The 15212-nt window shown below is 36.5% G+C and overlaps 1 protein-coding gene across 1 annotated transcript in view; it reads right to left on the bottom strand.

Moving 5' to 3' along the window:
* LOC144958989 (uncharacterized) overlaps positions 1 to 15212 on the bottom strand; it is a 589046-nt gene that overhangs the window by 340358 nt on the left and 233476 nt on the right. The window contains exons 100-103 of the mRNA XM_078891292.1: positions 12409 to 13188; positions 6828 to 10556; positions 3622 to 3675; positions 2508 to 2585 (exon numbers count right to left, since the gene is read on the bottom strand). Coding sequence (XP_078747418.1) covers positions 2508 to 2585; positions 3622 to 3675; positions 6828 to 10556; positions 12409 to 13188 — 4641 coding nt within the window. The remainder of the gene's footprint in view (positions 1 to 2507; positions 2586 to 3621; positions 3676 to 6827; positions 10557 to 12408; positions 13189 to 15212) is intronic.

Here is a 15212-nt window from a genome sequence, read left to right as displayed (position 1 = left end):
CCAAAATGATTTAAGTGTGACTGTGTGCCCTGTACTGGACAGCAGATTGGAAGAGAAAGCGGGGAAGACCCAAAGAAACCTGGCGAAGGACCATGGAGAAATAATTAAAGGAAGCAGGCCTGTCCTGGAATACAGCCACCGCAAAAGCAGCCGATCGCAAAAAATGGAGATTTCTGGTGGATGCCCTATGTGCCTCCAAGGCCCGAAGAGGATTAAGTAAGTAGTAATGTGCCGTGTGATATGAAACTCGCTTTCAGATCGGAAGGTCGTGGGTTCGAGCCTCGAGTTCGGCGCATAGTTGAGTCCTTGGAGAAGGCTCTTTACTCACATTCTCTCATCGTACTCAGGTGTAAAACGAGTACCTGGCCGTTAACAGCGTTGTCTTTGTCCGAAAAATGGTAATATCGCCTAGCAGGCGGCATGTCCCGTTCTACATGTTAAATGTTGCTGTTGACCAGGGACCCCTTGCAAAGCGCTTTGAGCACATTTTAGTGGATATGGCGCTATATAAAGCTCATTTAAAAAAAAATTAAGAGAAAGCGGGGAAGACCCAAAGAAACCTGGACCATGGAGAAAGAATTAAAGGAAGCAGGCCTGTCCTGGAATACACCGCAAAAGCAGCCGATCGCAAATAATGGAGATGTCTGGTGGATGCCCTATGTGCCTCAAGGCCCGAGGAGGATTAAGTTAGTAGTAATGTGCCGTGTGGTATGACACTCGCTTTCAGATCGGATGGTTCTGGGTTCGAACCTCGCACGGCGTAAAGTTGTGTCCCTGGAAATGGATTTTACTCACATTCTCTCACCGTACTCAGGTGTAAAATGAGTACCTGATCGTTAACAACGTTGTCTCTGTCGGAAAAAAATTGTAATATCGCCTAACAGGCGTCATGTCTTGTTCTATAATAATATGTTTCATGTTGTTGGTCGGAGACCCTTTGTATAAAGTGCTTTGAGAACGTTTAGTGGACATTGAGCTATAGAGAAAAACTCTAGAAAACTAAAAACCTCAAGATAATTTTATTCATCACATATGACATATCGCCTCATAACGGCATTGTGAATAACACACCTTTCTTCTATTTTGTTCCTGTTATGAGATCAGATAAATGAGTATGTCTGACCAATTGATATTGTAGTGCGCAAACAAATAATCTGTGTCCATATTCCATTTGTATTCTTACATTTCTTTGATATGATAATAAGTTGTTGTAATACGATCTTCCACAAAAATCTTGTCGATATCAAAAAAAAGACATACACAAAAATCAAAAACAAAAAAAAAACCCCAAAAAACCCCACAACAACAAACAAAAAAAAAAAACAACAAAAAAACATAACAAAATCCAAACAACAAAAAACAAAACAAAAACAAACCCCCAAAACCCCCACAAAAACCAACTAAACAAAAAACCCAAAAATACAAAACAACCCCCCTCCCCAAAAAAAAAAAAAAACAAACCCAAAAAAAACAAAAGAGGATTGCATTCAACTTACAATACAATGCCCATAATTGAATTTGTATATTTATTGAACACGATATCTATATTGTCATTTTTGAAATATATATATATATATATATATATATATATATATATATATATATATATATATATATATCTACGTGTCTTCAAATTTGTACGATTTACTTTACAATCTTTTTCATCGTTTTCGTCAATATCTTTTGCTATCTATAGAGAGTATGCGCCTGACTAAGAAGCTCAAAACATTGCCATCCGGAAGTATAACAGACAAACACACAAAACTATGTGTCACCATGAACTTTTATAGTCTGGTTATGACAGTTTAGTGAGAATCACTCACAAACGCGGATGGCAAAATACAATAACAAAGGCTTGAGTGACGTCATCTTCATTCTATCTACATCAAAACTTATCATTGGTCGTTTGATTATTACAGAGGCAGCGTGGCACACAGGGATGGTCTTTGTTCCATGCCCAAAAGGTACTGAGTTCGACAACCCGTTCCCGCCGTGTGGCCTTGATCAGCCTCACTCTGGCTCACTTAGCAGCGCTGCACTGCGGCTGAAGCCTGGGCTATTCCAATCTCCCCTTTGGGGTGGACACGAAAGATAAATTTCCCCTTGGAGATGAATAAACGGAGGTTTATTTTAATTTCATTTATAGCACACAGGCCATTGATTCTCATTTCAATGAATTAATCCTAGCAATAGGTTTCAACAGTCGTGACGTCACTTCCCTCGTAATGACGCATAGTAACTTAGTAACTGGTTCTAAACTATCGGGAAAATGGCGGACTTCCTTAAGCAATACTTCTCCGACGAGTATAAAAGTGTATCCAGAGGATAAAAACATTATAAATCTGATCATGTTTTGACTTTTATACATTCTGATCACATGGCATGTGAAAATGTCTAGCCAGCATGAAGAACAAAAGGTACCCATTTTCTTTGCTTAGAACCACGCTGCTCGCCGTTGCTGGGCGACGTGACACCAGACTATTGAATCCTATTTCCACTAGACTCACCTTCCACCAATGGTTGTTCAAGTCGGACTGGTGAAATCTCCTTCTTATCTTCATCCGATTCCACTTCTTTCTCCAATTCTGAAAAAAAAACGAGTTTTTTATGACATCGGTAGTTAAGGTATCGACCTATTGCAATAATTTAAGACGACTGATTTTGAACCACATATCACTGATTTAAAAAAAGAGCTTTAATATAGAGCAATATCCACTAAATGTGCTCAAATCGCTTTACAAGGGGTCCCTGGCCAACAGTAACATTTAACATTTAGGACGGGACATGACGGCTTTTAAGGCGATGTTAAAATATTTTCGGACAGAGCAGAGACAAAGCTGTTTACGACACAAGGTACTGTATTTCCACCTGAGTACGGTGAGAGAATGAAAGTAAAGAGCCTTTTCCAAAGGACAACTAAAAAAAAAAGAAAGAAAAAGAGCTTTTATAGAGCGCAATATCCACTAAACGTGCTCAAAGCGCTTTACAAGGGGGCCCTGGTCAACAGCAACATTTTACATGTAGGACGGGACATAACGCCTATTAGGCGATATTACAATTTTTCGGATTAAGACAACGCTGTTAACGGCCAGGTACTCATTTTATACCTGAGTACGGTGAGAGAATGTGAGTAAAGAGCCTTCTCCAAGGACTCAACTATGCACTGAGAGAGGCTCGAACCCAGGACCTTCCGATCCGAAAGCGAATGTCATACCACTGGACCACATAGCCTCACAGGCGTCATGTCTCGTTCCACATGTTAATTGTTGCTGTTGGCTAGGGACCCTTTGTAAAGCGCTTTGAGCACGTTTAGTGGATATTGCCTTGTATAAAAGCTCAAGACCACATAGCCGCACAGAGCGGGACTCGAACCCAGGACCTTCCGATCCAAAAGTATGATATAGATAGAATGAAATTGACGTCACTTAAGTCTTTGTTATTGCTTTTTGCCATCCGCGTTTATAAGTAATTCTCACTAAACTGTATTAACCAGACTATATAAGTTCATCGTTACACATTGTTTTGTGTGTTGGTCCGTTATTCTTCCATTCCGGATGGCAATGTTGTGAGCTTCTTAGCCAAGCGCATACTGTCTATACGTAACGTAACAAAATTACTCACCTGCTGTAACGAGTTTCTCTTTTTCAGAAAGTGACTCTTCTTTCTCTGCCAGTACTGAAATTTATAAAGAAAAACAAACCATTTAGTTTTCCAATAAAAACATATTTTACACTTCAGTTTATACTTTATTTCAATAAAGAGTTGATCTATATCTTATCTTACCTTAACTAGATAACAGCCGTACTTTGGAAAAAAACAAACACCTATTTGAAAATTTGATCAGAAAACTCGTCCTTCAAACATCGATAGATTTAAATGAGCCTCATCTTGACCAAAACTATCAACCCTGGAACCTCGCGAGGTCTCCTCTTTTGGATGTGCAAAACAAATCTGATTAAGAAAAGAGTTTATTGTATCGTAACAATGTGATGATTTTCCTGTAGTTGCTAAGGAGATGGTTTAAATCGATCGATATAGTTAAGGACGAGTTTTCTGGCCAAATCTTAAAATACGTGACTTTCCATAATACAAAAGTTATCTTGTTAAGCAATAAAGATAGATTTTATGATTTGGAATATGAAACAACCCATTGTGCTTTCTGGCCAAATCTTAAAATACGTGATTTTCCATAATACAAAAGTTATCTTGTTGTTAAGCAATATAGACATTCTATGATTAGCATGGACTATGAAACAACTCATTGTGTTTTCCAGTTAAAAGTAAAATTCATATCAATTTTTTTCTTTAAAAAATGTAAATAGGTGGGTATATCCGTCAGAAATGTAATTTAATTATAAAATGTGATAATGATTGTAACAATAATGACAGTATTGAGCCAAATCCCCTAGAGATGAGGTCAAGGCCTACAAATAATAAACACTCCATTATCATAATTCCTTTATCTTACTTTTATGATCTTATGTTTTATTTTGGGTAAAACTAATTACAATAGTAGTATTTTCCTATATATATATATATATATATATATATATATATATATATATATATATATATATATATGAATAATGTTCATGTCAACACGGTGTGAGACAACATAGATTTGATCCAACAGTGCTGTAACAGTGAATAATTAGTGAACATTTTATGAACAATATTAGCACAATTATGTGCACAGTGTGTCAAAATTACAATACACCAACACAAATATAAATATATGATAAGGTATGACGTGTAATACAACGTCAGAAAAATCTGATAAAATACAAGAAAAATATTAGCCCGCCCCACCCACCCCCCAAAACCCCAAACCAAACCAAATGAAAAAAAAAACCCCAAACAAACAAGTAAATGATGTTTTAAAAAACCCAACCAATCTTACAAGATTGGCGGAAATCTAGAAAGTTGAGCGTCTTTTGGCATTTTCATTTTATTTCAAGCCATGTGAGGCGAAATGAATGACGTCCATATCTAGCAAAAAGGATAAGCTATGAAATGGCCTTGGCAAAAAGCCTTGGTGATCAGCGCATATAATCACTTCAAAGGTACTGTGAGAAGCACAATATTGAGCATTGCTTTCATTTGCTTGCTTTCAAGCACATCATGTTGTCCTGCTTTCAGTTCCTATTAAAAGACAAACAATAGGATTCAATAGTCTGATGTCACGTCCACCTAGCAGTTTGGTTCTAAACAAACCAAATCGGTACTGTTTATTCTTCATGATGGCTAGAACTTTTTCACGTGTCATGTGATCAGAATGTATATACAAATGAAAAAACAAAACAAAACAAAACATGATAAGATTTATAATGTTTTGCTTCTCTGGATACACTTTTATGCTCTTCGGACAAGTATATCATAAGGGTGGTGATGGAGATATTGGCGTCCGCCATTGTTCCGATAGTTTAGAACTAGTTGGTATGCACCATTACTAGGGAACTGACGTCACGACTGTTGAACCCTAGCCACTTTGGAGCAGTTTTTATATAAATCGTATAATATACTTGTAACATTTCTCATATCCAACGATTTAAACTATAATCAGAGCATGCGCCTCACTGAAAATAAAGAGGAAGCCCACACATATTAAATTTAATCTTAAAAGAATGAATTTAAGTATATAAAGATGAATACGAATCGCAAGCTACTTATCCTGAACACAGACACTCTGAAAGCAATTTTTCAGGTTGTTCCTCTTCGTAAAAAGACTCGACAGATAACGTAAATTATGAATAATATTCAATCCAATAGTTTGCAACATTCATCTTTATTTACTTTTCAAACCCAAGCGTCAAGCTACAACTTAGGCATTGATGAAAGCATTTGACTTCCAAAATTCGTCATTAAGCAAAAACATGGTTGAGATGGATTGTGTTTTTCTTTCTTGCAAATCTTTCTTGCAAATTTGATTTAGATTTATTTATAACTAGTTTTGGCTTTGCAATTGAGTGATTTTTAAATTGAGTTATTATTATTATTATTATTATTATTATTATTATTATTATTATTATTATTATTATTATTATTATTATTATTATTATCATTATTATCACAATACTTATCATTATGATTATCATTACTATGTGCTTGTTTTAATCTCATGCATCATTCAAATTATAATTAAAGTGGGCGTGTCGTCAATGGCGGCGTGTGAAAATAAATAATATATACAACAGATCAAATTATGTGGATTATCTTTGACGCATTTTAACACTAAGATCGATCCATCAATATTGTGATTTTTAAAATATATCAGAATGGTAGATAAACAGCCAGCTATCATTATTTATAAATAGCTTAAAAGATAAATAGAAAGATAGAGAATGCGATAGATAGAAAGAGAGATGAAAAGAAACAATGAGAGACAGAGAGACAGGGAGAAAGAGAGAAGAGAAGAGAGAGAGATAAAGAAATAAAGAAAGAAAGAAAGAAAGAAAGAGAGAGAGAGAGATAGATAGATAGATAGAGAGAGAGAGAGAGAGAGAGAGAGAGAGAGAGAGAGAGATCACAGGCAGTGATTTGGATAAAGAGATAGAGAACGAGAGATTTGACTATATAAATATTATATAAAATATAAATACAGTCCATGCCAGTGTGTGCAACATTAATGTACACTTAGTGACATAGAAGTCAGTACAAAAGTGCTTCAGATGAAAAAAAAATATATGGTATCTCATGCTGGTGCCTCGGTAAGCACAACATGTAGCAAATATTATTATGATTATTATTATTACTGTAAACACTTGGATATTGAACTATACACATATCTATGTGCACACCATGACAGGCTAACGGATTGCCGTTGTCACCTAAGATATCATCGTCATCGCTCTCATCCAAAGCTCCAACTTCAACAACAGCAAAATCAGCTTCATCTTTCAGAATATCATGTATCGTGTCACGGCTTTCTGGAGCCAAATCTACGGCTCTATCTTGGTTGGAATCAGAATCAGTGTTTGTCTCACAGTGTATTATTATTTCTGCATTGTCTAGTGATCGGTCTGTAATCAAGCATTTATCGAAATCTTTGCCAGGGTATGTGACAGCTTGATTATTCATTTCCAAAAACCTCGATGATGTCTCATTTTGAGTTTCTTCTTCTTCTTCTTCTTCTTCTTCTTCTTCTTCTTCTTCTTCTTCTTCTACTTGGTTGGGTGCATTGATTACCTCAAACGATATTTCTGATTTATCTAATGTTTGGCCAGCATCATTGAAATCTTTTCCCACGATTGTGATTGTCTCAGTCATATTCTCTAAAGTCCTTGATGATGTTTCAGTCTGAACATTTTCTTCCTCTTCTTCTTCTTGTTTGGATGCAGTGTTTACCTCAAACGATATTTCTGATTTATCTAATGTTTGGCCAGCATCGTTGAAATCTTTCCCCATGATTGTGATTATCTCAGTCTTACTCTCGAATGTCTTTGATGATGTCTCAGTCTCAACATTTTCTTCTTCTTCTTCTTCTTCTTCTTCTTCTTCTTCTTCTTCTTCTTCTTCCTCATCCTCCTGGTTAGGCGCAGTTTTTACCTCTAACGATATTTCTGATTTATCTAATATTTGACCAGCATCATCTAAATCTTTTCCCACGATTGTGATTGTCTCAGTCATATTCTCTAAAGTCTTTGATGATGTCTCAGTCTGAACATTTTCTTCTTCTTCTTCTTGTTTGGATGCAGTGTTTACCTCAAACGATATTTCTGATTTATCTAATATTTGGCCAGCATCGTCTAAATCTTTCCCCATGATTGTGATTATTTCAGTTTTACTCTCGAAAGTCCTTGATGTTGTTTCAGTCTGAACATTTTCTTCTTCTTCTTCTTCTTCTTCTTCTTCCTCTTCTTCTTCTTTTTCTTCTTCTTCCTCTTCTTCTTCTTCTTTATCATCCACTATTTTGTTGTTGATTTCTTCTTTTATTTCCTTGTCACTTAAGGCAAACACTTCCTCAATGGCGAATGCTTTGTCCTCAGTGCTATCATTTTCTTCCATAGTATCAATGGACACCACTAACGACATCTTCGAGCCCAATCCATCACTTGTGTCCGTGCCACTGCCAGAAAATTCACTGTCTTCCTCTTCCGTCTTCATATCGGTGATTAAATGTATCTGGTCTAAGTTCCGAGGTTCGTCTGATTTTTCTGCGATTGACAACTCTGATACCTCCGTCACACAAGATGTTTTCATTGGACTTGTTTCCTCTAACTCAGAGATGGTTTCAATCGAGAAGTATGACTCAGGCGCAAATAATTCTATATTTAGATTGTTTAATGTCTCAGAATTTTCAACAATGTTACCAAATACAAGACCGCTATCAAAACCTTCAGTGACATCCTCCTCCGTAACTCTTTCTACCGTTGAGGGCTTGAAATCTAACTCATCAATCTTGATGTCTTCAATTTCATCTTTAGATTCTGCATCTAAATTGTCATCGGGATAATGTTGGTCATCCAACAACTGTTTTTCAACTTTGTCTGATTTTGTCTCTTTATCTGTAGACTCGTCTATGCGTTTGGGAGAAGCGCTATGGTCATCAATCTTATCCTCGTCAATTTCCTCATCTTTATCGCATTTAACCGTTTCGACTTTTTCATCTTCTGTTTGATCCGGTTCCTTGTCATCATCCAATGACGGCAGATTCAGCCCAGGGATACCTTGAAATCCTAACTGAGGAAGCATCCCCAATATGTCCTTCGAGGCCAGTTTTATGGAAATGTCTGACACTTTTTTCTTCATAACGTCAGACCTGACTGTAACGGTGACCATGTTCGCCACTTCAAAGACTGTTTCTTGGATATCCTCAGCATTTGAAGGAGTATCTTCTTCTGTGTCTGATTCCACAGAAACTCCTGGTACTTGCAGGTGATGTTTATCGTCTTTATCGTTATCAACGTTTTCATCATCAATATTTCCTTCAGTGATTGATGAAAGAGACAAAGATGAACGTTCACGAAAACTTGAAGGGAATTCATCATCCTCATCAACATCGTCGTCAATATCGAATGTTTTGGTGACCGATCGACGACGTTTCATTTCATGAGGTTTCAGTTTCTCAATCCCGTGCTTCTGCCGGAGTCCATCAAATGAAATGTCAATTTGAACAACTGTATCATCTCCGTCTTGATCCTCATTTTCTGCTTTGGAGGATTGCCTGGAAAGCGTCGACCCCTCTGATGTTGACCTTTCCATGCTCGGACGTCTCATCTCACGAGAATCGATTAAACCTAATCCATCATCTTCTTGAATGGACGCTGACCTCGATCTTGATTCTTGAGAAACGGACAGACGTCTCAAGAGCTGGTTTGCTTTTCCTTCATTCACAGAGACATCTATACTGACTAAAGGAGATTCGTGGACTCTTGACGTTTGAGCGGGGAAGATATTCGATTCAGAAAATGCACGACCACGGAAGGGAATTTGAATACGTTCATGGTCGATACAACTTCCACTTCTCTCCCTCAAGAAATAATCTTCATCATCTGGACCTGTGATTTCAATACTGGGTTGTCTTGCTGGAACGCGTATGCCTTCAACAAAGTCAGAATAATCCGAATCCACAGAAGGCGTTGAGCGCAGTTTCGGGACATTATCAGGTGACAGTTTTTCATCTTGAAATCCACGAGCTTCTTCAGGACCAATATTGACATCTGGGACGTCAAGAGACTCGGCAAAGGGAGTTGAACATTTAGAGGATCTTCTTGACAATGAAGGAAGTTCGTCGAAAGCACCAGCAATAGACGATCTTCTGATCTGTGCTTGTGACGTTTTTCGTTCTGTCACAGACAAAATAGAAGATTCTCTGAAGGACACTTCCATTTCGATTGTACTACCTCTTCTCTGCGGCGATTGGCCATAATTTAACTTCAAATCGGAAGATTGCAGTGGCAAATCTTTACTATCGTCCACTTTTTGGGTACAAAGATGGCCGCTCATTTCATCCTCTACTATCTGAGGAGTAAGTAAAATATCCTCATGTACATCTTCTGATTTGCAATCAGGTTGTTTGGCAGGTTCTGTTTCCAGACAGGTCGACGATTCCGCGGCTTCTGGGATATCTTGAACGCTTTCAGCTTCATCCTCTACTTCTTCGTTGTCTAGGTTCTCATTTTCAAGAATAGCATCTGCAAGTAATTGAGTAGCTATTTCATGTGCGTATCTGTTAATTTCTTGGATGTCTGAATCACGCGGCGACTTTTCAACATCCTCATCACCTTCATCAAATGAGGAGGCGAGATTTCTCATTGGTGAGGAAGATTTTACTTCAACGATATTCACACTATCTGGTTTGTTACCATCGTCATCAACTCTGTCAGTTTCGTCAAGTGAGTCTAAGTCAGGTAAAACAAAAGAGTCTACAATTTGTGAATTATTCAAATCAACGTTCTCGATTTTTTCAGAATCAAATTTGTCAACATTTTCAGCGTTTTTCAAACATGGATATTCTGAAAGTTCAGCACAAGGTTCTGTCATACGAGGAGGTATTTGGTTCTCTGTGATGTCACCGCCACTCTTCTTCTCTTGAGTTGGGAGTGGCGCTGTTGATCCTTTTCGAGAAAGGAGAGTGTTTGAAATAATAATATATCCAAACTACAATTGATTGATAAATTATGAGGAAACGATGATTCAATTAAAATAACACTGAAATGATATATAGAATAAAACTAAAAAGGGAGAAAGTATCAAAATATCCCTATAAACATAAGTTAGATTTGTAAGGTTGTATGAAGATGATATAACTATTCGTTAACAAGAAATGAAAGCGTTACCGTTATGAGAGAGAAAAAGGAAAATGTTAGATATAAATGAGAGAAAAAAGTTGTTGGTTTTTAAAGACTACAAGAAATAAAGTGAAAATGTTTTAAGAAACACAAACCCCAAAGCAAGGAAAATAAGGTGGTAAAACATTAGTTGAAATAAAATACCAACTATCGAACATTTAAATACTTTTGAAATGAATTAACATTCGTTAAAAGATTAAATATAAGTATGCATATTTATCCTTATAATAAACTTTAGGATTTTGTCTAAATAGTGTAATTCAGTTATTGAAGCAACGAATACTCTATAACAAGCAAGCCTTTTGGTGGTAAGGTAAATTTGGAATAAGTTATCATTTAAATATCTTCATATCCAAGTATTTCATGGATCTTATTGCTGTCTTTGAAATACAAAAAGAAAACAATGTGTGACTGTTGTGGTGACGAGGTGATTTAAACAAGACCAATTAAATTTGTGTTCACTTCACATTTACTGAAACTGGGTCTTCACCAAAAACGTAATCTTGAAATATTCCTTATAAAATCTAATTGACTTATTCACAGGAGACAAATGAATACATAGAAAATGATTTTATCAAATCGATTATAGAATGGAATTTATTAATATATTATATTCAATTAATCATTCTTTGAAATTCAAGTTTTATCTTCGAAGGGTCAAGCCCGTTTAAACTGGGAATAAACATATGCTGGTCATTCAAAACATGGAATATGTCTGACCAGGTATATCAGAAAAAAAATATCAACGTCTCAATGAAACCCAACAGTGAAATACTAAGGAAAAGGTCAATGTATAAATTTAGAAGTTAGGGATTTGGGAATATAGTGCTGGGCAAATTACCTAACCAGTCCATCGTAATCGAATCCAATATATCGTAATCGGGCACTGAGAGGAGTAAGTGGGTTAAATCATTAACATTTAATAAATGATAAAACAAAAACATGTGGATTTTAAAGTCTTAATTTCATAAATAAATATAGTGTGTCCTTATGTGTAGTGACCCTTTTACATCTTTAAAATAATGGTAAAATATTCATCCAATATCATATCCCTTACCCACACACTGTCACACTGACATTGGCAATTTTATAGCGATAACAAGACTTACAAATTAAGTACCTCTAACACTCAAATTGTTATATTTGAAGAAGAAATGATTGAATGGTCAAATGGAAATTAAAGCGTAGCGATTATAAATTTTGTTATTCGAATATCTAAATGAAAATAAACTTATCTTTAAATTAGTATTCAAGAGAAGAGAACTAAACTGGACAGAGAATGCGGAGGAATGAAAAACAGATAACAAAATAGAGTAACTGTCTAATGGAGGAAAATCAACAAAATTTTAATATCAGAAGCCAAAAGAGATGCAAATGTAAATATTATAGCAAAGTGAGTGACAGAAACAAAACACCCATTTAGAATACGATAGAAGTACACTAGTTTGAAATATATGGTGAATACAACAAAAGAGAAAGAAAGTAGAGGATAGAACAAAAACGAAAACGTAATCCATAGCCTACCAGTAGATGCAAATTGTTTTATAAGAATAATGTCGTAAAATCACACATGATAATGTAAGAGAGGTGAAAACAAAATCAGTGAATTTGGTCTCACCTGAAACGTAGAGTTCAGCAGTGGTGGACACAGTTCCGTGCATGTTCGTGGCTCGGCATTCGTATTGGCCTCCATCTTCAGGGAACGACTCTGGCAAGACCAAAGCACAACGCCCTTCAACTCCAGGCTCGATCTTGTAAACCGGGGAATCCCTAATAACTTCTCCGTCCAAGAACCAAGTGAGCTCCGGCTCTGGATGTCCATGAACGACAACTTCAAATCGAACCAGCTGTCCTTCGGTGGCTTCTATCGGTTGCAATTCTTGGACGAAGGTCGGTTTTTCACCGACTTCTTCGAATTTCTGTATGATTTCAAAATCTTCTTCAGTGGTTGTGGTTGTGGTTGTAGTTATAGTATCAATGGTAAGCTCAACTTCGGGTACATCTGAAACTTCAACTGTCACGTCCTCTGGGACTTTCTCTTCGAGTTCTGTGATCAGGCTCTCAAATGCATCGAAGCTGACGGTTGTAGTAGTGTCTTTTTGGTCCACAGGAAGGGACAATTCTTCAAAAGTGATAACCTCTTCCTGTGGTTTTGTCTCTTCTCGAAATGAGACCTCAGACGAGATGATTTCAATCACTTCGTCTGCTGAGGTCTCTGGGGCGACTTCCTCCGTCTCGATGATTTTTTCAGCAATCACGCTTTCCGATGGGACCTCTTCAGAAATGGAGGTCTCAACGGTGTGGGTGATTTCAAGACTCTCCTTCTCTTGAGGTTCTTCTGGTTGTGTCACTATAAGAACCTCTTCGGCTGATGGAGCTTCATCAGGCTTTTCTGGTTCTATAACGTGAAAAGGGAAAGAAATAAAGAAACAAAAATGAAATTTTTGCCTTTGTGTAGTTTGTCTCGAAAAAAAAACCTGCATGTTCAAGAGACACTCTAGTTCAGTCAATAGAGCAAAACAAAACGATCGGTTTCGACTCCGAGTTACGTCAGAATATTTCCGGGCCTCCTTATGCTCCCTTCATTGATTGGATAGTTGAGAATGAAAATACATCTGATGGAAAGTAAATAAAGCAATAACAAAACTCTTAGGGTTTACAGACGTAGTAAACGAAAATTAAGACAGACCATGTAATGCTACAGAAAACAAATCAGACCGTTCCAAAAGGTCTCATGGTTCTAATAGATAGAAAAAAAATCTGTCATTTACAGCCATCAGGTCCAGTTAGCTGGAGCGTAATCATTACAGGAACGCAACAATTACTCACTGCATATTGTAATGGATGAGGGTTTATAGCAAAGTACATTCTGTCATGGGTTTCAGGATGGTTTATGAGTGCCTAAATAAATTTTCAAATTGGGTATATCGTCATAACCGGGTTTAACAAACCCATCTACCCTTAATTGCTGTGAGGAAAAAAAAGGAAAGAAAATTGTTTGGCCGTAAGAAGGGCGGGATATCGGTTCCTTTGCTTTTGAGTTAAGTGCTCTATAAACTGAACCTCCCTGAAGGACATACATAGACATTCAAATTATATAATCTTTGAAGCAAATGATTTGCAAAGCGTAAATCCGATGGAATTGAATGTTTGCGAGAGGTAACTCTTTGTAACCTGTTGGAAAAAAAACAAACAACTATTATTTCAATTTCATTTTGTCAGCCAATCATGACGCTTTTCTTTTGTTAAAGGGAGACCATTCTCATCCTAGTAAAAAATCAACATATATTAATTGGTTATCAATGAGAAGAATTAGAAACCGAAAGTCAATAGCAAGATAATGAATGGTGAATCTATGGCTCATCTCTGTCCTTGACCTATTGACTTGGATTCGCTTGATTTTAGAATACAATTTCCTTACCTCAAATCTTGTGTATGTTGAAAAAAAAAGATAATTTAATGCGCTTTAATTAAGTCGCATATTATAGATGGTAGGCACAATGATAAGATGTGAAATTTCTATAATATACCTGGGATAGGTGTTAGATTGTGTAAAACACACGACAATTCCTATTGTGTTTGAAGCAAATACTCTTTTTGAGCACATATTCCTAGCTAAACGTTCGGCGAGAGATATTCGAGAGATATTTTGGGATGCAGTCATTTAACTCTTCTTTGTCTTAACAAAGTTGATAATGTATTCATCAATGATCATTGGCAAGGAGGTGTGCATTAAAATAAAAATCCAATGACGTTTGCAGATAAGGACTTCGGGTTTCCTCTTGGATAAATATAATTTTTGGTGTTATAATATTTTGAACCAACGTGGACATACTAGGAGGTCTGATAACCGAACGCAATAGGCTTCAACAGTCGTAACGTCACTTCCCTCGTAATGGTAACTTTGTAACTGGCTCTAAACTATCGGAACAATGGCGGATGCCCTTATGAAATATTTCTACGACGAGCATAAAAGCGTATCCTGAGGAAAAAACATTATAAATTGATAATGTTTTGACTTTTACACATTCTGATCGCATGACATATGAAAATGTTCAAGACAGCATGAAGAATAAAAAGTACATATTTTCTTTGTTTAGAAGCAAGATGGCCGCCGTGACATCAGACTATTGAACGCAATTATTATGGGCTTGTTTTAACACTGTTAATGGAGAATATTTTGCGTTGTTTCTAAGAGTATTTCCATTACAATAACAATAATGGGCCCATAACAGTTTGGGTTATCAGACCTGTAAATAAGTCCACGATGGTTTGTACACTTTACTTTTGTTTGTTTCATCCAGGGATTTTAATGAACCTTAACAATGAGCAGCTGCTTTCAGTTGCCAAAGTTTTATTTTTTCAAATCAGAATAGCGATATATAATATTTTAAAAAAATAATATGGTAGGCGCATCGATTG

The sequence above is a fragment of the Berghia stephanieae genome, chromosome 13 (genome assembly GCF_034508935.2).
Source record: "Berghia stephanieae isolate SIO BIC M18660-M18661 chromosome 13, UCSD_Bste_1.3, whole genome shotgun sequence".
Taxonomy (NCBI): domain Eukaryota; kingdom Metazoa; phylum Mollusca; class Gastropoda; order Nudibranchia; family Aeolidiidae; genus Berghia; species Berghia stephanieae.
Note: the sequence above shows the minus strand (reverse complement) of the source record. Positions and strands in the feature narration are given on the sequence as shown.